At 36.2% G+C, this 27,913-nt stretch overlaps 1 protein-coding gene and 1 long non-coding RNA gene across 10 annotated transcripts in view; one reads left to right on the plus strand and one right to left on the minus strand.

The window, feature by feature from the left end:
- LOC107038477 (microtubule-associated protein futsch) overlaps nucleotides 1-27,913 on the minus strand; it is a 115,631-nt gene that overhangs the window by 48,415 nt on the left and 39,303 nt on the right. For 7 of the 9 annotated variants that reach the window (XM_015257578.1, XM_015257577.1, XM_015257580.1 and 4 more), the window contains exons 3-13: nucleotides 26,430-26,531; nucleotides 24,386-24,518; nucleotides 24,112-24,275; nucleotides 23,881-24,036; nucleotides 20,640-21,461; nucleotides 16,713-16,859; nucleotides 15,896-16,342; nucleotides 11,857-11,955; nucleotides 7,459-7,656; nucleotides 7,192-7,375; nucleotides 6,297-6,401 (exon numbers count right to left, since the gene is read on the minus strand). In XM_015257578.1, coding sequence (XP_015113064.1) covers nucleotides 6,297-6,401; nucleotides 7,192-7,375; nucleotides 7,459-7,656; nucleotides 11,857-11,955; nucleotides 15,896-16,342; nucleotides 16,713-16,859; nucleotides 20,640-21,461; nucleotides 23,881-24,036; nucleotides 24,112-24,275; nucleotides 24,386-24,518; nucleotides 26,430-26,531 — 2,557 coding nt within the window. Of the gene's footprint in view, nucleotides 1-2,154; nucleotides 3,059-6,296; nucleotides 6,402-7,191; nucleotides 7,376-7,458; nucleotides 7,657-11,856; nucleotides 11,956-15,895; nucleotides 16,343-16,712; nucleotides 16,860-20,639; nucleotides 21,462-23,880; nucleotides 24,037-24,111; nucleotides 24,276-24,385; nucleotides 24,519-26,429; nucleotides 26,532-27,913 lie in introns of those variants that run through there. The other 2 variants (XM_015257579.1, XM_015257582.2) reach the window with 2 other exon arrangements.
- Nucleotides 1,721-4,115, plus strand: LOC114841250. Its single transcript, XR_003783067.1, has 2 exons — nucleotides 1,721-1,815; nucleotides 2,944-4,115. It is a non-coding gene; the product is annotated as an uncharacterized LOC114841250 (long non-coding RNA).

The following is a 27,913-nucleotide window of genomic DNA, read 5'->3' on the forward strand; positions in this document are numbered from 1 at the left end:
ACAAGACTTTTTCTTTTTAATAAAAATGGGCCTTGATTAATACTTCGAAACCCACTCATTCCTAAGATGTGTATAAAACAATGGGCATGTCATTTTTGGAGTCGCTGATTCGAAGTGACATGGAAAAAGCAATGAGACAAACTAATTTCTACAAAGTATCAAAAATGAAACTCAGGAGATGAAATACTAGAGACTTTGTGGAGTCTATGTACGCAATATCGGAACAGCCAGCATATTCATCTCTTTGATTTTATAATTATTTGATTACCCTGCCCCGATTCCGCAATTCATCCACAACAACTTCCTTCCAAGCACCATTGAAAATTTAGGAAAACAAACGGAGATTGCATATGCTGGATTTTTTCGGGGCTATCGTTTACATGACATCATCTCTCTCATCAGCTTAATATAACCGTGCCGAATTTCTAGGCAAATATAGAACAGTTATTTGTATCCAATAACGTATAAAAAAAGCCCTCATCATAACGAATTTAATGGGATTTCCACGGACAGAATTGGGAGATTAACGAATAGGTCAGGAATGTGAGTATTATAACAGTAATGGTGGATTGTCCAATTGACCCAGCATGAATCTTCTCAAATGAAGCCTACGCGCTTGACATTTTGTTATGCTTTTCAAATTGGTCACATGGACATGTGTAAAATTCTTTAGGCCAAATTTACTATTCACAACCGTAAATGATTTCCTCTCTCCATACGTAAAACTTGGCACATACAATCAGTTGACCAAGATTCTCGTGAATGCTAGTAGTGCGTCATAGTTTACATTATGCAAAAACGATGAAAAAAAATTGTAGAACGCAAAAGTACACTTAAACTGATGAATGTACTTCTCTTATTCTATTCGTAATGTTCAAGGGTAAAGTCACAAGCACTTTTTGTCCTCTGGGAGGCTTTCTTTATCGTTTAATCCACGATATTATCTTTTTGATGAGAACTAATTGATCAACTGCAACTACTGTTGAAGTGATTCAAGTGACTGAAGTAATAGTCTTTTTTTAGTCGAATATAAAGTCGCTGTTGATTCGATGATTTTCTGGGAAATAAGTTTTCCGGTAATTAAAAAAATACTTTACAACAAAGGTCCTTGGTCTATTTTTTTTCCACTTCATTATTTATGAGATATTTCCAAACCCATCTGTTGATCCCGTTTTGACTGACATCTCATTCCATAAAAAAATTTATATTGTTTATATTGGAAATATTCCTGGGGATATTTCCAACAGTTCATTAAATATTTCTGAAGATTTATCTGAATTACCACCCATGTGAGATTTTTTCGAAATAATCTCCAAATTCATTTCGAATTTGTTATTCTCGGGAATTAATAATTGATCATCTGGACTAATGGCTCTGTAACATTTTCACATTCCTCTGTTTTTCTTATTCTATTCACAATCGCGTTCGCCGTAAAGGTCGTAAAATACTAAAACCGTGTAATCTGATGAATAACAAAATATGAAAAATAGTCTATAATCTTTGGGATTTGCATTATTAGTAGACCGTAAACTTGAAAAAGAAACTGAGACTCTGCTAATTGGTAGATTCTACTCTTGATTTTACGGGCAAGGTTGATCTCTCTAATTGATATTAAATGTTTCATGAAACGTAATAATGGGTGTGTGTGTGTGTGTGTGTGTGTGTGAAGCTGCACGTAACGACATAGGCATCGTGAGATCTACCACTGTTGCAGAAGCTACCTGACCCAGATGTTAGATATGAATACCAATCGCTTCCTTCATTCGTTTTAACGGTGACGCGCTCCTTAAAGAACATGATGTAATCAAATTACGAGTAAGTAACCCATTACATATTATGTAGAGAGGAAGTATCATTATGTGTGATCAGTTAAAAATTCAAAATAGCAGTGATCCTGCAGGTTTTATTGACACTAATTCCATTTGATAATCCCAGAATAATTCAACTTGGCGGGTAATTTTTTTATTCACCTCTGAAATAACGTTTATATTTTCGAGATATTTGCTTCGATAATGCCTGTAATAACAGTGCTGAGCTAAATGCATTGAATGAGTAGCGTTAATTCGCTTTTTTCTGTTCTATTGCGTCATGCTTGACATAATGCAACGATTGTGTGAATGTTAAAACGTGATAATTTCACATGTTTCTAATTACAAAAAACGTCGCTGTTCCTGTTGCGAGTGCATCCACAACAAGCCATCTTCTTTGACTTCTTCCGAGTCTTCACGGCCTTGTCCTTGGCCATGGTGTTTATATTTCCCTTTTCTCAATTAATGAAGTCACAACGTCAACGACAATCTCGTGGAATTTTTGTTAATTTAAACTGTCAATGACACCGAACAATACAAAAATAATAACTTAGAAAACGTACAAAAGTAGAAATAAAAGTATACGCGGAGACTTATATTAATAAGAAAACTGCACAAATCACTTTTTAGTCAGGAATCAGTATGCGATTCACAAAATTCACGGATGAAACTCGTAAGAAATGATTTCAATTCAAATCGACAGATACTTCTGTTAGCACATATCAAACACCACTCGAGCCGGTATTCAAAAACCTCCAGCTATGACGCCTGCGTATGGCCCGATGGGTATCAGGAACAGCGACTTGAGCCAATCCAAGATTGATTCAAGATCAGGCGAACGGCTAGTAATATGACCTCACGTTCATGGAGCACCAATTTTATAATAGCATCTCTCGTTGAGTCGGCGCCGTTTCTCATACTATATTCCACCCCCACCCATCGATGGTAATGAATTTTTAAACTATTCCCCACCGCATTCCTGTTGTTAAACTCAAGGCATAAGCATCGATAACACACTGCTCATTTATTCTTAATTAATTTTCAATCAACTCTGCGAAAAAATGAATCGGTTTACACAGCTGATGATGTGAACTAATGTATCCCTATTTCTTTCTTTTTTGTTAATATTCTCCAGTTTCTTCAATCGACTCCCTCGTAAAGCTCCACTACTACACAGGATTACATAAATTAACGTATTTCGGTCGACAGTTGTGCGTTTGGCAGTCGGCCAGCTCTCGCATCGAACTAACTACACTGCAAAATAAGAACCATGGAACAAGGCTACAAGGCAGCACGACGATTGATTATGTAACAGGTAGCTAACGGGTGTGGGCAACAAATGTGTCTATTATGCTGTTGATATCGTCACAACAACTGGAGGGCTTTGTGACACCGCGTGGTCAACAAGAAACGTCTTCAGTGTGTCAGATGCAGACGTACCTAATTTCCCACCACAGCGAGTGACAGTGTCTTAGGATAATTAGGTTCACAACCCTGAGCTACTGATATTCTTGATGGACTTAATGTCCTCAATGTGCAAATTATGGTAATTCCTAAGGTGTCGCTCTAATTCTTCAGGGAGGACGTGCATTTTTCAGTTTGAAAAATTACTCCATCGAGTTCATGTTGACATTTGAAAGAATTATTTGGCGCACTGGCCTACCGGTGGGAACAATGTTCTCTTTTGGAGCACGGTCATTGCAGTTCAGTAGTCGAATAGTAGAAAGTAGGGATGTAACGGACAAAGCTGACCGGTCAATTTATCGTAATTTTACACGTAAATTACACCCACTGACCGAAGGCCAATTACTGACCATTTTTGGTCAGAAAAAAAGTGATGAGATTTCGTGTCACAAAAATGGCAAAAAAATCTTGGCAGTCACATTACATCTAGTCGAATTTTCTCCCCCTAATTAGTTCCACATTCGCGAGAGCGACAGCTTTCGCATTGAAGAAGAAAGTTGCAGTTGATATTTCTGAGGATCATGACGGTTAAGGAACAGAAGATGATGATTTAAAAGAGGAGAAGGATTGTGAATCAAGTGCTGGCAAAAGCAATCAGATCGAAGATCCTGAAAATGTCGAAGTCGATGACCAGGAACCACTGTTTTTCCCAAGTCTCTGACGTCAGCTAACGACTGTTCAATGTAGTTAAAAAATATTTAAGATTCCAAACTTCTTTAATTAGTTCTTAAATGAAAAGCTTTACGACATCGCTTCTGCAATGAAAAGTTGTATTCGACTGTTTTTCTGTCATTCAACTTTGTGGATTCTACAATAATAATAAATAAAATAAGTTCTACGAAACTTTTCTGTTTTATTTACAATTCCATACTAAAGTAATCTCTCTATATTATAAAACTCCAAATCGACTTCTGGTGATAAAAATTTGGTATCCGAAATTAAGACTCCACAATTAAGGGTCACAAGGGTAAAAAAAAGGTCATGAGGGTCAGAGCAAGGGTCACGAGAGTCAAAATAAGAGTCACAAGAGTTAGAATAAGGATTATGGATTTCATATGCGGGTTGGCGAGCGGAGCGAGCAGATGGCGTAGCCCCCTAGTATTCACTAAATTTTTGATTTCCGTTTTGGCTTTATTTGAAATATTATTCAAATTTCTGAAGAAAATGAAAAAAAATTACGGAAAAATGACGATCAGATTACGTCTAGATAGACCATTTTTTAGTATAAATGACAACGAGAAAAAATGACTGACGATTGGATAAGTTGACCGGTCAGTTTGCATCACAAAATATGCGTTAAGTCAGAAATGGTCAGAAAACGGTAAATTTACAACTGACTTGACGCATGTAAAAATTACCATCATTTCGCATTCCTAGTAGAAAGAGATGAAACCAAAACAAAATTGGAGATTATTTCAAAAATATCTTGCACAGGACTAGGCTTGTAAGAATATATGAGAAAACTGTATAACAGCGAGTGTTTTACGAGGTCATTTAAAAAAAAATTTTTTTCCTCGAACTCATCAGTCCCAGATTATCTATGGGATAATTCGCAGGAGCTTAATCTGCGAGTCTCCGCGACTACAGAATTGATTCCATTAATTCTAGGAAGTTGTAAAACCACTAAAATTGAGTATGAATCATTGTCGATGACACCATTACGTATTTATAAAAGATTGGTACATTAGTATCATTGATAAGTTAAATCCGCTGATATAAATACTTGACTCGTTATGTATGAGACTCTCAACGCGCCTCAACTCTTGCTTTGGAAAAGTACACGGTTTTCTGTCGATAAAACTAACGCTGCCGGTTCACTCTTATGATCTTTTTGGAACTCTTTCGTTTGCTCCATTTGATTGTTCTGATAACTTCTCCAGTCGACTTTTATGATCCTTTGACTGTTATGACCTATCGTGTTAGTTATATTCTCACCTTCACTGATTTTTTAATAAATCACGTACGAGACATTTTCAAGAGTTTGTGGGAAAATTCCGTTCTCAATTTTCCGAGAATCAATGATTTGCTTTGTAATTTTAATTTTATCATGTTTGACACAAATTTGATTAAAATCGAGGTTTTAATTTTCACCGAGCATTCCATTCTCCCCCGCTTTCTTCCAAAAATTGTCCCATTTCTATTGCCCATTAATTGAACAAACGAATTCTTTGTTAAGATTAGAGGCTAAATGAGTAATAAAAATTGTTGTCACTATCATTATTTAATAATAAGGTAATAAAAAAAACATTTAGTTCCATTAGTCATTACGAAAGTAATCGGAAGTCTTTTCTTTGACCGTCAATAAGATAACGAAATATCATTAATGGAATATTATTTTCCTGTCAATGTCAACTTCGCTTCAAATTTTGAATTCCAAGCTTCCACATTTCTATTTAGGTACAAACTTAATAGAAATGTTCACCCATTTTTTATACGAGAGTATTCGCACTCGGAATGTTCAAACGATGTGAATTCAATAGCGAAGGGGGACTGATCGGTCCACAAGGTCGTACTCTATAATTAAAGTCCATGAATAGCTTCCGCGAGTCTCCAATTAAATGGGGGAAGTAGAGAGATAAAGGGAAGGAATCACTTAAATGTGACGTATTCAATTGAAGGGGTTGAAAGAAAGCAGATGGACCCACAGTGTCTTCTCGAGAGTCTTTCAATCTTGTACTGCTACAGATATCTCCATAGAAATATCATGGGGGGGGGGGGGGGGGGGCGAAACTAATAATAGAGATGGTTCTGCATGTGGTCTAGATGATGAGCAGCCAGGAGGAGTCGTAGAATGACCATTAATCCAATCATACAGCTTCAGTGATGTGATTCATTTGGGGAGAAAGTTCAAATGTCGTGAATTCATCTAATTTCTCATGACTAGCATACGATAATCTATGTCTATGTCAATGTTGAGTTATGCAATGTTGACGATGGGTAATGAACAAAGTAATGTAACAAAATATAGACTCATGGGGGGAGGGCTACACACAGCGAGACACAGTGAAGTTGGCATTAACTTACGGGTGTAGGTCATTTGGCCCTGGTAGTAGGAAGGGAGATACACGTGTTGCGCGTGTGGCGGTTGTCCATACACATTCATGGCCGCCATTCCGATTTCATCACCACCTACATTGTATTATCGGATAAAGCTCACCGCCAATTTTTCTTTTTTTTTTGTTTTTTTTTTTCATTGTTTGTAGTAAGCTCGATAATCTAGTGTTTCCAAATCTTCGTGTTTCTTTAATAGCCTCAGCTATTCTTTTCTCGTTGATGGATAAAAGCATTTTTGAGTAATAAAATCAAATATCAAAAACACAGGAAAATCAAAAAAATAGAACCATGCCCTTTCAAACGAAAGAAACAGCTCGAAGAATTCAGAAAAGACAGAAAAAGAAAATATACTCCTTTTTCTTCTTTAGGAACTAATCGATGGCGCTATCTGAGGATCAGTAACGACCGAGGGAAACTGAAATCGTTCAGCTTTAAAATAAAAGATACGGTCGGAGTTCATGCAAATTAAGTTCAACTTTCACCTTTAGACACGTAAAATAATAACAGTAACTGCCAATTCATAAACACAGAAGCGTTAGTAAAAAATATCAAGTTTACATCACTCAATCTTTTAACGAAGATACACCACAGTAATTCAGTAATGAAATAGTAATAGAATGACTCAAATCGAACTTCATAATTTTGGTAATTCTGCTGATATCTCGAAGATGAGCGGTTTGAATAGAAAACAAATGTGAGAAGACATCTTCGGCAAGATTATTCATACTCTTCCCCTAAAACCACTTATCGAGATAATCCAGAAATTAAAAAAATAAGTTGCAGAATTGAATCCTCTCACCACTATTCCCTTTACTAAATCAGAAACATCTGGTTAACAAAATTTTCAATCAAATCAGCCACTTACCGCCCTCATCCTCACTATCGCTCATAAATGTCTCCTGCATCGATTCTGGCGCTTGAACTTTGTATTTCTCCTCAATCGTAATAGTGTGAGTAGTCGTGATGACAGTTTCCGTGACAACTTTGAGGGTTTCAACGACACTGATGTATCCCAGCTTCTGCGCGATCCCCAATGCTGTTTGGCCATTCTGAATATGTAAAATGAAAATAGTTCATTGATAGGCACTAGATAAGAGCAAATTAATTTGCAAATGTAAATGAGTGAACTTACATTTGTGACTGCATTGGGTTTAGCTTTGCTCTCCAGTAGTAGATTGATGATTAACGTGTGGCCCTGTTGAGCGGCTTGGTGGAGTGGTGTGTAGCCAGCTCCAGTACCACTGTCAACTGCAGCTCCATTTCTCAATAAGAAACGCACCATTGCTGCTTGGCCAAAGTGGCATGCCACGTGCAGTGGTGTGTAGCCCGCCTAATTCGATTGCAGCAAGCAAAAGAGTATTATTCAATTCAACAACAGCTCGGTAATAAAATGGCGTAAACATTCAAAGATATGAGAGATAAAACATAAAAATTGCAATTCTCTTTTAAACAGCATTGTTTAAACAGACAATTGAGGAGCAATTTTCGTAGTTTGAGCATTGCCTCCGTCGTGAAATTCTATATTATTTTGGATTTCCTCAGAAAGAATATTTTGGTATGATAAACATCATTGTGGTGTCTCTTACATATATAATATGTAATGGAATTTTGGTGGAACTATTGGAACAACTGAACCAATTATAATTCCGTCAGTATAATAAGCCCACCAACATTATCTCCGCCCAGTATCGGATCTCCCGAGTATATTCTGACAATATACAATTCTCCTGCATTAAAATTGCACCAATGAAAATGCCTCCGACAGGGTTGGGCATCTGTCCATAACCGCAGTTATTTACATAATATTGTAAAAAAAAACCCGTAATTTACATAATAAATGTAAAAATTGTAAAAAAACAGCCGCTGTTGCCTTTTATGGTAAACCGTGAAGCTTCGCGAAGATTATACCTCGCGATGGCGATAAAAGCCACGAGTTTCATAGCTTGCGAGGATCATACGTCGCGAGGGTCACTTCGTAAGGGTCATACCGTGTAAGGGATGAATTTTACAAGGGTCAATCTCATTATTTATTAAGCTCTATTGAATTAGTCGCATCATCCTCTTTTGTCTTGATATTAACTTGTTTCGTTCAGCTTTCTTAAATGACAAAACTAATTCAATTGTCTTTTGTAGCTGCTTTGAACTCTTCAGAACAAAATGGTTCTTTTCAGATCTAACTGGGCCTCTCCGGGGCTCCAAATAATAAAGTGGAGAACCCAATAAAGCTCAATAGACAATGAGATTGGCTTTCACACAAGGGAGATGACTTGGGACTTTGGTCTTTTGGGACGTTTGACCCTCTACAAATTTACTCTTTACGAGGTGTGAGGCTCATGTTTTTGAGTTTCTAAAAATGCCGTAAATCGTATCACATGATCTAACAGTACATTATGTCACCAAGCGATGAGCGTATTTTCTGACGAATGTGGCTTTATCATCCGCGCCGAAGGCGAGGATTTTAATCACATGAGTCAGAAAATTGTTTTATCGTCGTGTGACGTACTATATTTTATGTTGGGTCCGGAAACCGCGATTTAACCGAGGGAATCGATGTTAGAATCGCGGTTTTACGGTCCTAATAATATTTTATGCCCCAAGTCTCGAGAACCGCGGTCCAACCGAACAAAGTAAAATTAAAATTTGTGATTTACTATCTGTCCTCGGAATATAATATTCTATGTTTTATGACATTTATATGTCTAATACTACGTCTTCGTCAATCGGAATAAAATAAAACATTCTCATAACCGAAAATTGCAAGCTTTTCGAAGTAATATAAAAAATGTAAAAAAATTACATCGGTAAAAAATGGTGTAATTTACCAATGTAATTTACACGCCCAACCCTGGCCTCCGGGGTGCAATGCCACAATGAACATTCCTATTGATAACCTCGGTCTGAAGGAGAAATATGCATTGACAAAAAACATAGTTTTCTACCATTAAGTCGAAAAAGTTGAAAGATTAGAGCAATTCGGGAGATTCTTGAGGCAAGAATGAATAATTCGCAGAATAAGTCATTCGAGTTCGTTACAATCAATGATCAACATTGCCAAAATTTTGTTAACTGAGCAAATTTTCCCCATCTTGGTAGCTGATTAGGACAATCCGAATAAATTATTCGGAATACTATCCATTCTTGTTCCAAAAATGATCCGATTTGCCGCAATCTGTATAGCGAAGGTTGTGACAGTTTTTTTAAATTTTATAGAATCTTTATTTCTATCAGTATACCGGATCAAGCCGCAGGCGCACCTGCCTAAAACACTGCCTACGACCCTCGTGACAAAAAATATTATTCGACACACGGGCGCATGAAAAATTTTCTGGCGAATATGAGTTTGCAGCACGAGCCGAAGGCGAGTGATGCAAATCATATGAGTCGAAATGTACTATTTGACCCGTGTGTACCGAGGTGTGTAGCGCGCACCGAAGGCGAGTGCTACCTTGCCGAGGGTCAAAGATCACTGCCCACGTGTGTCGAACCCTATTTTTCATCACAATGTGAGGAAAAGAGCACACGAAACTACTGTTGCGTAATCACTTGTGCGGAAAACTTCACTTTACGCACAAGTGATGAAATAGTACATTGTGTTACAAGTGCGTAAAAAAACACTTTTTCGCACGCACGCGTAACACATCTTATTTTTTGTGATACCTGCCAAGTTCACTGTTCGGAACAGTAGTGGGGGTAAAGTGGTTGTTTTTGTACACGAAGTGCGTACAGCTCAAGGTCGTGTGTAGGCAGTTATCACAAAAACCGCGGTACAATCTTATAAGACAGGTTTGTGTTTGGTGGTACAGTCGTAGAATTGTACGAAACTGATTTTGTCAATCGTGGTGATTGCCATCCCTCCCTCGCCTTCAGCTCGTGCTGCAAACTTCATATTCGCCAGAAAAATTTTTTTCGGCCTAATGACGAAATATACTATTCAGATCAATGAACACATAGTGTCTGATGCCGTAAGTTTCTAGCGCTTCAACTTGTAGGTGATTTTTGGGTCCCCAAAACGTGCAAATGTCCACTCAGTGGACACTATTGATATGACGAAAATTCTCGTTCTGAAAAATCACAGCTTTCGTGAAATCGCCAGTATCGGTATATTGGTACCTCGTTATACAGCTTCACTGTCAAATTGCGTTTGGGAGGTTTCATATTCAATATTCATTGTCTCGGTAGGTTTATTATACTGATAGAATTGTAATTGACTTAGTTCGTTATGAGATTTTGGCCCCAGTTCGTGATAAGATTTTGTATGTATTGAAACAAAGACACTTGCAGTTCTCTTCAATTTCTAGTTGGGCAGTTCCACGTCAAACCCGAATGCCAAAAACTCAGGTGGTGAAAATCGCATCACCAATTCACTTCACTCTTCACTGTTCTAAAACTTATAACTAGCCAACTACTGTGGAAAAATAACTCCAATTGGCGCCAAAATATTTTTCATGTTACTGTTCTTTTAAGATGAAAAAAATTAAGATAGTTGGAAAATCAGGTTTTTGAAATATTAGTAATTTCAAAACACATTTTGTGCCGTAAATCCCGTAAAACACGAAGTAATGCCGCGACTGACGTCGCATTTTGAAGGATTTCCTAAATATTCATTCCATGTGTTAAACAAGACTTTGATACCCGGATCAAATATCGGTGACAATTTGAAAAAAAATACTATAATCTATTCACCGGAAAAAAAACAAAATTTTCAAAAAATCATAACTCTTCAACTTTTTGGTTTCATCGACTCATTTCATCGGCTTTTCTGACTTTCGGTTTTGAGGTGAAAATGGTCAGTTATACGTTGAACAAAATCTCTCTGACATCCTTAGTTATTCATTGTTGAACTATTTCGGTATCGCGTGAAGTAAGGAGGAATCATTAAGATGAGGTTCTAATGAGAAATTTTCTTTGCTGACGAGAAGCTGGTCTTGTTTTTTCTGGAATCACTCGTTTCGTTGGTAATTAAGGAGGACGTTATTTTCTCTCTTTTATCACTGTAATATTGAGTTCCCTCACTTGAAGTGGAAGTAATTCTAACATCCAGTTTGAACTGAGTTTCAATTGCATTAGTGAATTGAGCGCGGTATTTTTTTCTTCGATGATGCATCAATTTCAGTAGTGAAATTTTCTAGAGCATAAGCAAACTGAATTTGCAATGGACAACGTCCCCTATACATTTTCCTAACATTAGTTATTAACCAGATAACTCGTCAATTACCACAAATAATATATCGCCTCAAATCGTTTCACTACTCCCTCACAGACTTGACAGCTGAAGACTCTGACAAAAAATGTAGCATTCTGCGGTTTCGAAATTGAAGTGTGAAAATGATATTTTCACGTTTTGAAAAATAAGAAATACCTCATGCCTCAGCTAATTAAATTTCAATGAGTTCGCAGGCATTTCAAGGACTATTACGAAGGAGTTACTAATTCAGTCCTAGTTTATAATGAAGCCGTCCTCTCATCTCAGTGAGACACAAAAATAAAGAGGTGTAAGATAGAAAAAATTTACTTTAATAATTTCAATTACCTTAGTTTTCGCGTCAATTTGGGCTCCATTCTTAACGAGAATCGTGGCAACATTGGTTTTATCTTCTTGTGCGCATAAATGAAGCGGCGTAAGTCCATTCTGAAATACAAAAACAAAAATGAATCAAATAATCCATCTATACCCAAAGAAAAAAGTACTTCTCACCAGTACCGACCGCTACTCTGGGGAAGTTCACTTGTGAAAAATTCGAAAAATATTTGTCCCAAGTACTTTTTGTATTCTTGAGTGAAGTATAATATCACCCCTGCTGATCAAGTAGAAATAGTACTGGGAGGAAGTTCCTTCACCAGTACTTTGAGTACTTGTCACAAGTACCAAAGGTACTGGTGAAAATTAATTTTTGAAATTCTCTCAAGTACTTTTATGACTTAATTTCAGTACTTTCAATTGATTACTTCATTGAGAAAAGCGAATATTATTGACGGATAAAATGAGCTTTCTTGCGCATTTTTGTAAATAGAAGTGTTCAGAGTAGATATTTTGTAGGAAAAAATCGGTAGATTGTGATGTTTATGAGTGCTTTCCAAACCGAATTGATTTCCAATTTTGAGAATCGTAATTCACGTTAGTCTGACCGTAATTTACGATTTGAAAAGCATAATTTACCCGTTTGACAAAATCGTAAATTACGCTTTTGAAAAAATGAAGTACCATTTCAAAATAGTATATTTCGTCATTAGGCCGAAAAAAACGTTTCTGGCGAATATGAGGTTTGCAGCACGAGCCGAAGACGAGGGCTGCAATCATATTCGTCGGAAAAGTTTTTTTTGGCCGTATGACGAACAATATTCTTTGTCATGACGGCCGTAGGCAGAGATTCACGGACGCGGAGCGTCTACTTGAAGTTTACGTCTGTATTCACATTCGTTGAAAACGAAGTTTATGCCCGAGTGGTCTATACTATTTTATGCCACACCGTGCAGAAGTCGAGTTTGAAGCAGGGATATTCTAGAACTTTCGGGTTAATTTAAGGAGATTCCACAAATTTCAAACAAATTCGAGAAGTAAAACCCAATTTCGTCAATTTGTGATTCTGTTATAGGAATACTTGAGAATGAGTTATAAAATAACATTTATGGCACGCCGTGCAATAAGTCGAGTTTATCGCACACTGCGCTGCGCGCAGCGTGCTTCAAACTCGACTTCTGCACGGTGTGGCATAAAATAGTATAGACCACTCGGGCATAGACTTCGTTTTCAACGAATGTGAATACAGACCTCGCCTTCGGCGCGGACTGTAAACTTCACATTCGTCGAAAACGAAATTTGTGCCCTTGTACTCTAATGTACTATTATAAAAATTAGGAAGCTAATGTTTTTTATTTTTATTCTTAACCTGTGTAAACAACCAACAAATAAATTAACAAATGATTTTTAAATAAAAAATAAGATGCAACAAAAACAGTTGCCTAGGTAACGCCCGGCACACCAGCTAGTCAAGAACATAGATACATTTGTCCATTTTAAGCATAAAATGGGTCTCAACGCAAAGCATTGCACTAACCCTAATTTCTCACAAAAATTCCTTTGCATGTCCATGCACAAAGGGATCGAAATTCGATGAAATTAGATAAAAATTATATAAATAGGAAGAAATGTACGTTTATTCCAAGAACAACTAGTTAAAACAGCGGAAACGAGTCCATGAGTATCATTCCGACTCAAATCATTTTTATTGTCGTTAATTCGGAGGCGTACTTGAATATAAATTAAAACGTGATTTCCCGGTCACTAGTCCCGGACATAACAGCGCCATTTCTCTTAAATAAAAATTCAGGCCCTTGAGTAAGGAAAAATCATTAATTCTTCCTATAGAATTGAAACCTGCATTCTTTTTTCATCACATCTGTACAGACAGTTCGATTTTCCCGCCCACTAGACGGGAGGAAAGTGACTGAGGGTGAATAGTCTAATTATAGAACACTCAAGGCTCTTCGAAGGTTCAGACAATGATTCGAAAAAGAACTATTGTTTGAAAAAATGTTTAAAAAAATACTGGTCGATTCCAAATTCAGTAGGTTTTAGAAAAAAAAACACATTGTGTAATGAAAAAAAATTGGAAAAAATGAAAAACTATATTCAAGTCCAAAAGGCCTATTACGGAACACTTTTGCCAAATATGGAACATCGTGCACCCCATTACGGAATATTACAACTTTATGAAACGGTGCAGCGTTGGGAACCCGAAGTAATAAGAATATTTTTGTAGATAAATGTCAACAAGTTCACATTATAAATAAAAATTGGAATTGTGATGCAAATTTTACTATGCAAAGAAACTCTTACTAGTGAAAAAACGTAAAAATGAGTAATGTCGATCACATGAACATATGACTCAACTTTCTTCGTATATGAATTTGTCAGAACAATTTAACAAGGAATAGAAACATAAATGCCATTGTATTTTCAACTTATCAATTATTTTTATACTTTTGACTAAACCACTCCGGCACCTGCCAAACGAGAACACCAGTATTCCGTCGATTAGAAATGCCATGAAAACCCAACCCAAATGGCGGAACACCCATATATTTGTAGAAATAAGAACTTTCGGATAAAATGAATGTAAAAATATGAAAAAATGAAGCTTTTAGGATCAATATCAGTCTGGACTTGCGGCAATTGATGATTATTAACCCAAATAACAGTTACATTGTCGCATCTAACTATTCACCTATCGCGAAATGCCTGAAAATGACAGCTGGCAGGGTTTATTTCCATTATTGAGCGGGAAACCGCAGATAGACCACCAAATATATTCTCATATCATGGATGGAAATAGCGACTTGATTTAAAAAGAAAAAAATCCATTCCATAAATAGGTAAATATTCCAGAAATGTGGGAAAATATTCAAGTGTTCCGTTTATGGGGGAGAGGGGGTTCGCAATTGCACGGCGAGAAAAATACATGATAATCCCGTGCGAGTCTCTTCGAAAATTAGTGTGTTACCCACTAACTATGGGACCAAACAGGGGTTACTACAAAATTCGGATGGTCTACCAAAAAGTTTGAATGTGGCACTCTAATTTTTGAAGATCTTACGCTACTTTTGCGTGGAATTCCGTTAAAAATTCGGGTGCTACATTCAACTTTTTTGGTAACCATGGTTTGATCCCATACGTTGGTGAATAGCATCCTAATTTTTGATAGAATTGTCTCTCCGTATGGATTTTCGCCCTATTTCATTTCTCGAATTTCGTTTGTTTTCGAAGACCCTCGGAATAACATAACCGATGTTCATCTCTGCATTTACGAAGAAAAATCAAACTTTAACGTGTAATTACGACGAAATATAATTTCCTCCCTTAGTGCACAATCTCCTGTTTTTTCGAAAGAAGATAATTTTCTCAAAACTACAAGAAAAGTTTTAAATAAGAAGATGGGTCATTTATTCGCTCCAAACTCATTGCGATTGAGAACAAGCGACGGTCATGCTTTAGGAAAATCTGGGCATTTTCCTTTACGTGATTTCTGTATTTATTCGAAATGAACGTCTCTGATTCGTGATTCACTGGGTGGAACCTTCTAGTATTTTGAGTCATGTTCTATTCTCTTGACACGAAGAAAAACATTTCTCAAGCCGAAAATTTTTCTCAAAGTGTTCATATTAGAGTTATGAAAACTTTGCTGAATTCACTCATGGCCTTTTATTCTAGAACCATTCATCCTCAAAGGATGACATTTGAGTGAAGAAATTAGTTTTGTGATACTAGGCCGTCTTTTCTGCAATGGATCATTCAACATTTTTTCAAGTAGCGCTTCATATCAATTAAAAACTTTTCCGTAAGAATAACTTATCTCGTCAATTGTTGGATTATCTGGTACATAACAGTATTGCCAAAAAAATTAAGAGACTCTTCTTGCAGAGAATTTTCCCAACATCAAAAGAGATCCTCAACATTTTCATATAAAATCCTACAGTTTCTGGATGCTCAAGCAGAAAAGAGATCAAAGATTCTATATTTGACTTGGTTCGTCCCACTACTGAATGATCAATCAAATAAAAATAGATTTTACCTTTGCTTTATGATTAGTATCAGCTTTATGTTCAATCAACAGGGTTGACATGTCGGTGTGCCCCTCCTGAGCACTGAGATGAAGAGGCGTAAATCCAGCCTTTGATTCTGCATTCGCTTTAGCTCCATATTCTAAAAGAGTAGTGGCGATATCCATTTGATTTTTTCGAGCAGCAATGTGAAGAGGGGTGTGACCATTTTTAGCCATTGCATGGGGCGACGCTCCCTTATCCAACAGCAAAAGTGCGACATTCTGATGATCGTAATGTGACGCCACGTGAAGTGGTGTCACTCCATTTTTTCCTTGGGCATCAACTGGTGCATTCTTCTGCAGTAAAAGCCTCGCCACGTTCATGTTACCGTACTTGGCAGCCAAGTGTAGGGGAGTGAAGCCCTTCTTCGTTGTTGCTGTGAGGGAAGCACCGTTTTCCAGTAATACAGATGCAACCTGGAACAGATATAGATTGGATATGACACAATGGCGATGAAGGCTATTTGCAGAAATCACTCGAAAAAATAATCAGACATCGGCATAATCATAATTTTTAATTACCGTTAAATTTCGAATAAGTCAATTGTTAATATTAAATGTTAATATTACTCCCCAACTTTTTGATTATTAAATTAACCATCAATTTAAATATTTAAATTTCGAATTATTTTATCAACCAATAATTGAGGAATTCAAATAACCAATTATCACGTGATTTTTCAAATTTCAATGAAAATAAGTAAAAACTCAATTATTGTAAGGTGCAACATCTGCTAATATTACTAAAGTAATGATTGATGCCGATCTATGAAAATAATAGATTTACCTCCTCCTGGCCTTCCTTGGCTGCGATATGAAGGGGTGTGTACAAGTCTTTTGTTGTGGCATCAACGTCGGCACCATGTTGGAGTAAAAGCATGACAATATCGACATTGCCCAGCCGTGAAGCAACGTGAAGGGGTGTTTGCTCTTCCTATAAATTCAATTTAACAGCAATTAAATATTGTAATCAGTGAATCAAACTATGATTATTTAAATTAATTAACCCTTCTCATATACCATGCATCGACCCATGAACATGTGAATGATTCTCTTGAAAATTGATCATGTCCTAAACTATGGAAAGTAACTCAACCGAACAAATAACAACGAAAAAAGGAATACTGCAGCTTCAATTACATATCGGTTTCATAATTTTCCGTTGATTAGAAGTCATCGCATTCTAGTTGTATCGAGCGTACACCACACTTGGAACCAAAAGGGCCCCGCCCGTGCGGGGTCAAGTAAGTAGACTTTTTTATGTTTTAATTTTAATTTTGTTTCAAATCAAAATTCATCCCATTTTTATTGATATTTTGCAACCAGCCGATATAATATAGTACAAGAATTTTTTATTCACTCACTTTCTGTTACTGTATATTGATGAGCGAGATGTTTTCAAATTTTCAATATTTTTTATTTATTTTTCAGAGGATTGTTTTTTTGTTACAAAAAATTCATCCATGACCGAGGAGAAGAAATTATTTGGAAATTTTCTTGACATGTGAAATGGTAAGAAGAGCTGAACGATTGTTTTTCTTTTATTTATAATTGTGATTATTTTTATTTGGGCAATAATTCAGAAATTATTTATAAACCAGGCCATAAAATAGATATGCAAATGATCTAATGGCTGCGTAATTTCCTTCCTATGGAGAATTCGCTTTGTGGTTTGGGTTGAATCGAGTTTGGATTGATGTTTATTTTCCGTGATATCATACTATGATGAAATGTTGCGTGGATATATTTTAAACTACATTTGATACAATCAAACTGAGGATTTGTTTTGTATTTCAAGGTCAAAGAGGTAAAACATGAGTCAATTCGACTTTAGAGCAAATACGTTTTTAAAATAGAATATCGTAGAATTCGAGGAAAATAGAGGTATTTTCATGTGAAGCCTCTCTAGCAGCAAACTGAAAGCGATTAAAAATTTTGTGTAAAAATTTCGTTGCCTGCTTCGAATTTTCAAATATTCTCATAATTGAAGGAAGTCAAGGCCTGGCTCCATTATCTGCCGATCATTATCTAGAGTGTTTTTCGTTCGGTTTTTATCTCGAAAGTTCAACTTGATCCCCCGTCATTCAGAGACCTCCGAAAATTATGAATTTGGATTGAAAAAAGGTCAAAAAATTTTGAACATTTTGAAAGAGCGTCTTTAATCAATATTGAGGAATGAGTTCAATCGAGGAGATATGAATTAATGTATAATTACTTATTTTCAAGAATTTTCTGATCACACTTTCACGATGAACTACTACTCACTTACGCCAATCTCCTCCATTGATAATCGTACTGGCGGGGGTGCAAAAAAGGAAGAAAGAGCGATTTGCCTAGGTTTTCAATTCCCGACAAAAGTGACAGCGCATCGCCAGTACAATTATCAACGGAGGAGATTGGCTCCAGTGATTGATGCTAGTAACTCATCGTAAAAGTGTGATCAAAAAATTCTTAAAACATTACAAATTTTTTTAAAGAGCCTTATTTCGTACAATCGTCTTGTTGCGGTGTGCCAAAAGATTTATTATTTCGTCTTTCCTCCTCTTTTCACCCCTCAGGTAATTGTACACAGGGATAGCCATATCCATAAATTATTATTATCGTTAAATTATTAAGTAGTCAATCGGAAGAGAGAAGTTGGAGAAGCAAGGCAGACGAATGGGGAGCCTATAAAACCATAATGGTAATAGGAAAGAAATATGAATAAAGAAAAAAATAATAATATTAGGTATAGTCAATTAGCTAATATCACTCTTAAATTTTCATTATTGAAGTAATCATAAATTTAAATATTCAAATTCCGAATTATTTATTAATCAGTAATTTAGTTAGGAAAATTAACGATTATTTGAATAATCAGAAATCCCTTGTAAGCAATTTAGTATTATTTACTTAATAGGACATTTACATATCCATATTATTAAAGATCACCATCAATTGGAAATTTAGGGTGTCCCATAGCATGTGACCAAAGTAAATTGCGTAGAATACCGCAAGGTGACAGTGCAGTCTGAAGTCTAATATATGGTTGAAGTGGAGACTCCGCAAATTTCATTCATGCTTCAGTCGCTCAGGAATTGCAGCACTAAAATGGAAAATTTAACCATCGAACAAAAATCATTCCTCATCAAATCATATTACCGAAAAGGAGATTCAGCTACTGCAGCTATAAGAGCATTTCATTCTAAGTATGGCACACACACTGGAGTGTCTGATTCGAGTCTCAAATGGTAAATAAAGTGAATGAACTAACTAACCAAAACATTTTGTTTCCTGCTTTTGTTGAAAATTGACGCATTTTTCGACCAATTATGAGTATTTTCAGGATAATTAAGAAATTTGATCAGTACGGTACACTAGACGATAGAAGGCATGGGCATCCTGGTCCTTCGCGTACTGTAACCACGGATGAATTTGTCCGCACAACTGAAGAACATTTCAAAAAATATCCAAATGATACTCTTCGAAAGGCTTTTCAAACCTTTAAAGTCTCAAAAACTTCACTTCACCGCATCTTGAAAGTGTTTTTAAACTGCCATCGCTACAAAATTTCGGTACATCAATTTTTAAGTGAGGAGGCGATGGCTCGCCGTGTGCAAATTTGCCAACTTCACAATTTTTTTGAATCTAAAGAAATGAAGGCACAGAATCTTCTCGGACGAAGCATATTTCTACTTAGGTGGCTTAGTAAATAAACAAAATTGTCGCTTTTGGGGGACTGAGTCACCTCACGTTATTCAAACCAAGTCCTCACACCCGAAAAAATTCACTGCATGGGCGGCAATTACAATAAAAGGTATTTTCCTTGAATTTATTGAGAGTCCGACAATCAGTGCTGATATTTACTGTGAGTTCTTGAAGAAGAACTTTTTTCCTTGGGCGAAAAAATCAGTTAGTCAAGAATTTCTACTTCATGCAAGATGGTGCCGCCCACACAGGACTGCTGGAGTATTTGAAATACTTTTTTCCGTTTACGGCACTCGTGTGTTAGGCTTAGGTTACCCTAAGTATGCCCATGGGGACATGGAATGGCCGCCTTACAGTCCGGAGTTAAATCCCTGCGATTTTTGCCTATGGGGTTTTCTAAAGGACAAGTGCTATGAGAAGCATCCGACGACGGTGGGAGAGTTGCAAGACGCAATTAGGGATGCTATCCGAGCTGTTGATAAAAACACAATACATCACATCTACACCAGTTTTGGACGCAGGATAGAGTTCTGTAGTACAAGTGATGGCGGACACTTGGAAGGAATTGTATTGTAATTTGCCGAATGTTCCTTGTACAATAAAAAAGAATAATTATTTACATTTTACTGTATCCAAGTTATTTGCAATTTACTTTGGTCACATGCTATGGGACACCCATTATTTTACTATTTTCAAATTTCGATCAGTATATTTAAACCTTAATCAATATAAGTCGGCAATTCTTTTCATATTGATGAATCGAAAGATTGATGGCCATCCCTGATTATACATTATTCGTATCACCTCTCTTAAAATTATTCCTCAATATTAATTAAAAACGTTCTTTCAAAATAGAATGTTTTTACTTTTTTTACAGTTTAAATTTAGAATTTTTGTCCCTGAATCACGGGCATCGGGTTAAAATTTCGAGATAGAAATCGAACAAAAAAATTAATTTAGATAACGTTCGGCAGATAATGGAGCCAGGCGTTACGAAGAAAAATTTAAGGAAGACGAAAATATTTACCCTGGCTCTAGCATCAACCTGCGCCCCATTTCTCAGCAATATCCTAATGATATCCGTTTGATTAGCTCTTGCGGCAAGATGAAGTGGTGTCTCTCCCCTGACAGTAGGTATATCTGGACTAGCTTCGTTTTGCAATAAATATATAACAATATTCATACAACCCATAAAACTAGCGACATGAAGAGGCGTAAGGCCGGACTCAGTCGTTGCTTCAATACTAGCTTTGTGCTTAAGCAGCAATTCCACCACTTTAATACGATTTTTTTTGCACGCGATGTGGAGTGGCGTGAAGCCGTTCAGTGCTCTGGCATTTGGATCTGCATTGCGGTCGAGAAGAAGTTTTGCAACACGTACGTGACCACAGTGGGCCGCAACGTGAAGAGCAGTCAGATAATCTACAGTTACTTCGTCGACAGGTGCACGATGATAGAGTAAAATCCTAGCAGCATCTACGTGGTCACCTTGGGATGCCATGTGCAGTGGCGCTAAACCATTCTTCGTTTTCGACCCAATTGGAGCGCCTTTTTCAATCAGAATATCAACAACTTCGTGGTGACCTGCTCGTGCTGCACAGTGCAAGGGCGTCAGACCGTCTCGAGTCTTTGCCGAGATGTTAGCACCTTTGCTCATTAATAAATTCACCATTTTTATTTTTCCCCATTTAGCTGCTACGTGCATTGGAGTTATGTTGTGCTTCGCAGCGAAATTAACGTCGGCCCCTTTTTCGTATAACAGTGAGGCAATTCGATCATTTCCGTAGTGGGCAGCAATGTGGAGGGGTGTGAAGCCACTCTTCGATGTCACGTCGGGATTATGGTCGTTCTGGAATGCATAAAATGTCAATTACATCTTTCACGCATGAAAGAATCATGCGTGAAGCATATCTGAAATCGATATTGCACTGGTAGAATAAAAATGAAATTTCATGGACAGTTGACTAGTAAATTTTTTTTTCCTCCTCGTTTGCCCTTTCGGGTCTTTACGATTTGTTCCCTTCCCAGCCCCCAACTCCCTGTACCGCATTCGCCGAAGGACAAGGGAAAACCTCATTTGAGGGAAAAACCTGCCCCTAGGTAGTCGTCTCTTGCGAGACTTCCGCTCGACAATGAAACCGTGAAGATTTAGAGTGTCACAAATTTTGGCCCCCCCAGCCGGGAATCGAACCCGGGTCTCCCGCATGTCAATCCCACACTCTAACCACACAGCCACCGCCATCGATCCAGTTGACTAGTAATTTTCAGGACAATGCCACTGAATGCAATTTTTAAGGGAGAAAAAATCATGAAATTTCAGATTTCACTGAAAATTCAATTAAATTTCAACATTTTTAGAAACATGAAGACGAGCATTCTTCAAGTTATTTGAAATTTCAATGAAAACATCAAGATTCAGTGCCAAATTACCCCGAATTTTCAAATAATTAAAAATCCAAGATTATGTTTATAGGAATTTTACGGTTTTCTATTAATTTTCAGGGAGTAATTGCACTAAAAATTACAGTTCTTAATGACTTTTCCCAGCAATTCAGAATTTTTAATGATGAAATGACTTGAAATTTCAGTGAAACTTGAATGTGACACAAATTTCCGAAAAGTGTAGTGGAAATTTCAGCTAAAAATTTTTAACAGCGTGTTATGAAAATTTGCAATAAAGAGTGGACTAATGTAGATCTATGTTTACTGTGAGATCAACGGATTTTTTATCTAATGGTTCAATACTTGAGATAAGCCTTGGAGTGGTGCAAAATTTCTAATTGGAAGCATTCTATTCTGCCCCATTATTTTGTATCATAGAACAATCAATTCGACTTGTGCATATGATTTTTCACATTTTTTTACTCAGATTTTTCATTAGAAGAAGCAATTTATAATAGTTGAAGAAGAAAATTTGAACAACGATCGATTTGAAAAACTTGTTATTATGAAATTATTGCCCTAAGAATTCTCACTACGAATTGTCTCAACTTCATTTCATTTGTTCTGCTTATCAAAGAATTGTTAATAAAAAAATTAATAGAAACTCATTAAATAATAATCAATCATTTCACTACATGATTTTTTTTAACATTGAGTGAATAATGTAGAAAATCCGAGTAATTTTCAAAAGGATAAAAAATTAATTCTATCACCTTCTTTATAAAAAGACATTAATGATTGTTATAGCTTCCGGATGGATGTCGCGTCTAAATTCTGTTTTTTACAGACGTTTCGCATTGTTTCCCATAATAGTGAATGATAATATTGGCCGCGAAAGCCTCAAATCTCAAACAGTAATGAGATGAAATTATGATGTGGTTCAAATTTCACCCGTAGATTGCTCCCTAAAGAATATAATATATAAAAGTTGGTAGGAGTTTTGCTCATCTCGTTCAACATGGAAGCTTCTTATGAATTTTCGTCTATTCCCCACAGATGCAGCGATATTAATTAAAAGTTATTCTGGAAGCAGTTTCTCTATCACTCCAAAAATAGCGACAAAAATATTAAAAAATATGAATTACGTGGATTTAACGCTATAAAAAATTAAGTAGAAGTTTTAAACGTTTTAGGAAGCTCATTTACGAAAAAATTGAAAAGCAAAACAACATGTGTCAAAACAAATGGTCTCAAAAATCTGAAACTCACTGACAAAACAGAAAAATAGAGAATTATTTTTGTGAAAAAATTGTGCCCTTCGGAGTCTCGTATCGGCATTTAATCTATTCCGAATAAATCCACTTTTAATCCACTTTAAAAAATCTAGTTTAACGATTTTGAAACCTCCATTCCGCTTATCAAGTAATGTAATATGATATCTAATATGTATACTTTTTAATGTACTGTAATCTTTTGTTCGCAATAATTGTATAAGAAGAGAAATTCATTTCTTACTGAAATTAAAATATATAATATATACTATATATATTTTTATACTTTAATTTTTTTCAACTATAAAAAATTAATATAGTTCTGTAAAAAATTTATATAGGATAGTATATATGTATACAGAAGCCAAAAAGTTGAAGAAAAACGAAGAAGAAGATGAAGAGGATTATGACGATTTCGAATAAATTATTCAGCAATTAAATTCTCATTGTGGAACACTTTGTTGAAACCATTCGTTTTTCCTGCGTTATTATTGAGATAAAAATTAATGATGGTGAAAAACGGTAAAGTTTTACTAATCTGGCCCTGTTCTAGTGTTAAGAAAAAAGTGGGCTTAAACATTGTTGGATTTCTGTATAAAAAAAAGCATATCCTACTTGGAGTAGCAATGCTGCAGCTTTGCAGTCATCTTTCTTAGCGGCAATGTGAAGTGCGGGTAACCGAACTTTTCCCCTCGTGTCACTCTCCAACAGGACAGCAACAACCTTGTCATGGCCCTGCTGCATGGCAACAGCAAGAGGAGTAAAACCGTCCTGTGAATATAAATCTCTTTTTAATTAAAGTGTCACTCGATTCAGTGAACGAGTTGGAGAGCAGTTAGAATTTACCTCAGTAGCGAGTGTCTGATTCGCTCCTTTACTGAGTAGGAATTTAACGACAGAATCGTGATTTTCCTGGGCTGCCATGTACAAAGGGGTGAAACCATTCTGGGATTGTGCATTGACAGAGGCGCCTTTCTGAACGAGCAGTTGTACAACTTCCTCTTGTCCAGCTGTGGGAGGATGCATAAATTATGATAAATGAGAGGGAATTAATGGTTTTTAGCGGATCATGTTAATGACATTTAGTGGAGAGTTATTGATAGGTGTGGTGATATTTTACCGAGAGAAGCAATGTGTAGGGCGGTGTTTCCTTTCTTGGTGGCTGCGTCGACTGTCGCACCACGCGTCAAGAGCTCCCGCACTATCTCCAAGTGGCCGTCCTTGGCTGCCAAGTGGAGAGCATTCAAGCCATTCTGTAAAAAGAAATTTAACAATAGAATTGATGAACAATGGAATTAAAAATAAATGTAATAAATGAGTAGCGATGACTAATTTGATGCTGTGTATCCAGTGACAATTGTTGGGGTATTAAAGCACGTCGCACGTGATATGGAATTTCAGGAGATTTTTTTCATTGAGAAAAGCTGTGTAATAAGCTGTATAATTCAAAATCGATAAGAATTCGAATTCTCATTCAATTTTATACTTAACTAGGGGGCTACCGCCCCTGCTCGCTCCGCTCGCCAACCCCCATATGACCCCTATATGATTCCCATATGACCCCCATGATACTTATTCTGACCTCGTGACCCTTAATCTGACTCCTGTGACCTTTAATCTGACCCTTGTGATCTTTACTCTGGCCCTGTGATTCTTATTTTGACCTTTGTAATCAGACCCTCGTAAGATTTATTCTGACCCTTATTATACCTCTCGTGACCCTTAATCTGGCCCTTGTGACCCTTAACACTCTGACCCTTCTCACCCTTAATCTGACCTTTGTGACCCTTATTATGACCCTCGTGACTCATATTATAACCCTCGTGAGCCTTATTCTGACCCTCATGACTATTATTTTGAGCCTCGGGACCCTTATTTTAGCCCTTGTGACCCTTGATTTTGGGGTCTTAATTTTGAGTACCAATTTTTTATCACCAAAAGTCGATTTGGATTTTTATAATAAAAAGAGAAACTAGCTGTCTGGCCCGGCTTCGCCCGGGCAGAATAAGAGAAAATTGAATACCAGGATTTTTGAGAATTCTTGCAATTAAAAAAAAACACCCCAATGTTTTCGATTTTTCTAGAACATCCGAGAATTTTCTCAATTTCTTTGGAAAACCTTCAAATTTTCGTGACTTCTCGGGTGTTCTAAAAAAGTCGAAAACATTGAGGTGTTTTTTTTAATTACAGGAATTCTCCTAAATCGTGGTATTCAATTTTCTGTTATTCTGCCCGGGCGAAGCCGGGCCACACAGCTAGTCAAATTAGAATTTGACATTAAATTGCTTAATTGAAACAAAAAAAATTTCTAGAAAATCTGTAAAACTGACAATTTTCTCGAATTCTTTCGAAAACCGGAAAAATTCTTCGAATCGATTAGAAAAGCTGAGAATTTCCTGGAATTTTCTGCTGAACCAAAACATTTTCTGGATACTTTCGATTAAACTCGAGAGTATTCCCAAACTTTGTAGAAATCTCAAAAATAGTATCGAAAACTCGAGAATAGTCTAGAATTTTTCAGAAAGCTCAAGAATTTTCTAGAAGTTTCTACGATGAATATTAAACTACGCACCGTAGGGCAATAACTTATAGCCTAAAGCCGATTGGGGACCCTAAACTATGTAATAGTAACAATATCATTGAAATCCATTCAGTCGTTTTTGCGTGAATCGCGACCAAAAAATGGGCAACAGATTTTTTTATTTAAGATTAAAAGAAAGAACACATTTGCAAATGAAGTCTGTGTGAATCTTCAATAAACTGAAATTCAATGCGACAAAATAATCGATCCTTGAATGTTTTCTCATGCAATGGAATGGCAATATTGTGGCTTCAGAATGCGAGAAAAATGATCTCTTTATATTTTCAGCACAGAATGAAACATTGATGATCAATTTTACAGGAATAAAAAAAGAATAGAAGTTTTACGGGAAGATAAAAAAAGTTTCCTCGCATATCAAATTGAAAACATTCAGCAAATTATTAATTTTGAGGAAAAAACATCACATATTTCTTTCAGATGACAGAATTTTATACAAAAAAATCTGTTGATGATTTCTGCTACCATGACCCGTTACCGATATGATTGACCAATTGACAATTATGTTGGCTCGAATCATTTTACGACTTCCCAAATGAATTATTAACGGATTTTTTTCACTCACAGCATTTGAGGCGTTGATGTCAACTCCAGACTCCAAGAATTCTAAAACTTTCTCCAGTTGGCCAGCCCGCGCAGCCCGAAGAAAAGCTGTACTTGGATCACTCTGGAAAATCAACAAAAAAATCTCAAATTATTATTGTAATTTAGTATGAACACTCATAAATTTTTGACTGATATTTTCTGCGCAATTTTTTCAAATTTTTATGAAGTTTCCTCCTCTGAAATTTGAAGGAATTTTGTCATTAAAAATTCACAATTCAATGAAAAAATCTATGGACACGATGAATTTCAGCTCAACTATTCCATGGAAACGAACAGAAATTGAAACAATACAGGTAAATATATTCTTGAATTTTCAATTATTAAAAACTCAACATAATTTTCCTCTGTAGAAAAACCCGTGTACGTAACTAATGTTTTTCCTTTGGTTTCTATGCACAAGTCCTTCTTTTTGTCTTCATAAACCATCCATTTAATGTACTCATTTGAAAGTTTTTAGAATAAACTTCAACATGACACCTGATTTGCCCAATTGTGACAATTTTTCAATAACTTATTAGAGGTTTAGGCGAAAATTGAATTTTCATGCTTCACTTGGAAAATTAACTTTGCTTAGATTTTTCGATGCTCCTAAGTGGACTAACCAGGGATATCTACATATAATTTTGAAGAGCATTTACTATTCTTCAAAGTGGTGCATGATAAATCTGATTTAATTAAATTTCCAATAAGTTATTGTAGATTCTTTCCATTTTTTGCGTTTCGTCACACCTCGGAAATGACGGTTTTTGCCATTTATTGAGGCTTTAGACTTGACCAGCGGGGACATATCATATGTCAATTTCAAGGTCTCATCGAAGTCTTCAAATTGAGACCCCATATTATCTATTCCATCCACCAGATCAATTGTTACAAGCGATAATGTAGCGATTTTAACATGTCACATTTTGAAAATTTCCATATTTTTCCGTTTAATGACGAGATGGTGGGGATATCTTATGCTCAAGTGAAAATATATTAAGTTGCCTTGAAATTGACCCCTGAATCATTTGATTAAGGTTTATTTTCATTAACATATGGGAGTTTTTATCCAAAAATGGAATTTCATGATGTTTATTGTAAATTCAGTTTGATTTGGATTTTTTAACAACTTTTGGTCAAGTCGATGAAACTATTCATATACCAATTCAAAAGGTATTTGTTATTATAAAACGTTATTAAAATCAGGAGAAAAAAAAATGACCGCATATATCGATCTCATGCAACCTAGCTAGCACGCATCCCGCCTAGTGTTATTAAATGCGCATGTTTTAATTGTGAAAATATAAATAAGTTGTGAATTTCTAGTATTTCTGCCGAAAATTTGGAATGCCGTTGAATTTTCACTTAGACTAGCACGAGATCGTTTAAGTTATTCCCTAATTCCTCATAGGTTTGTTATAAACAAACGAAAGAGTCGAAGTTTGCAGATTAAAAATTTTCCTT

The sequence above is a fragment of the Diachasma alloeum genome, unplaced genomic scaffold (assembly GCF_001412515.2).
Source record: "Diachasma alloeum isolate Michigan unplaced genomic scaffold, Dall2.0 Dall_scaffold_00284, whole genome shotgun sequence".
Taxonomy (NCBI): domain Eukaryota; kingdom Metazoa; phylum Arthropoda; class Insecta; order Hymenoptera; family Braconidae; genus Diachasma; species Diachasma alloeum.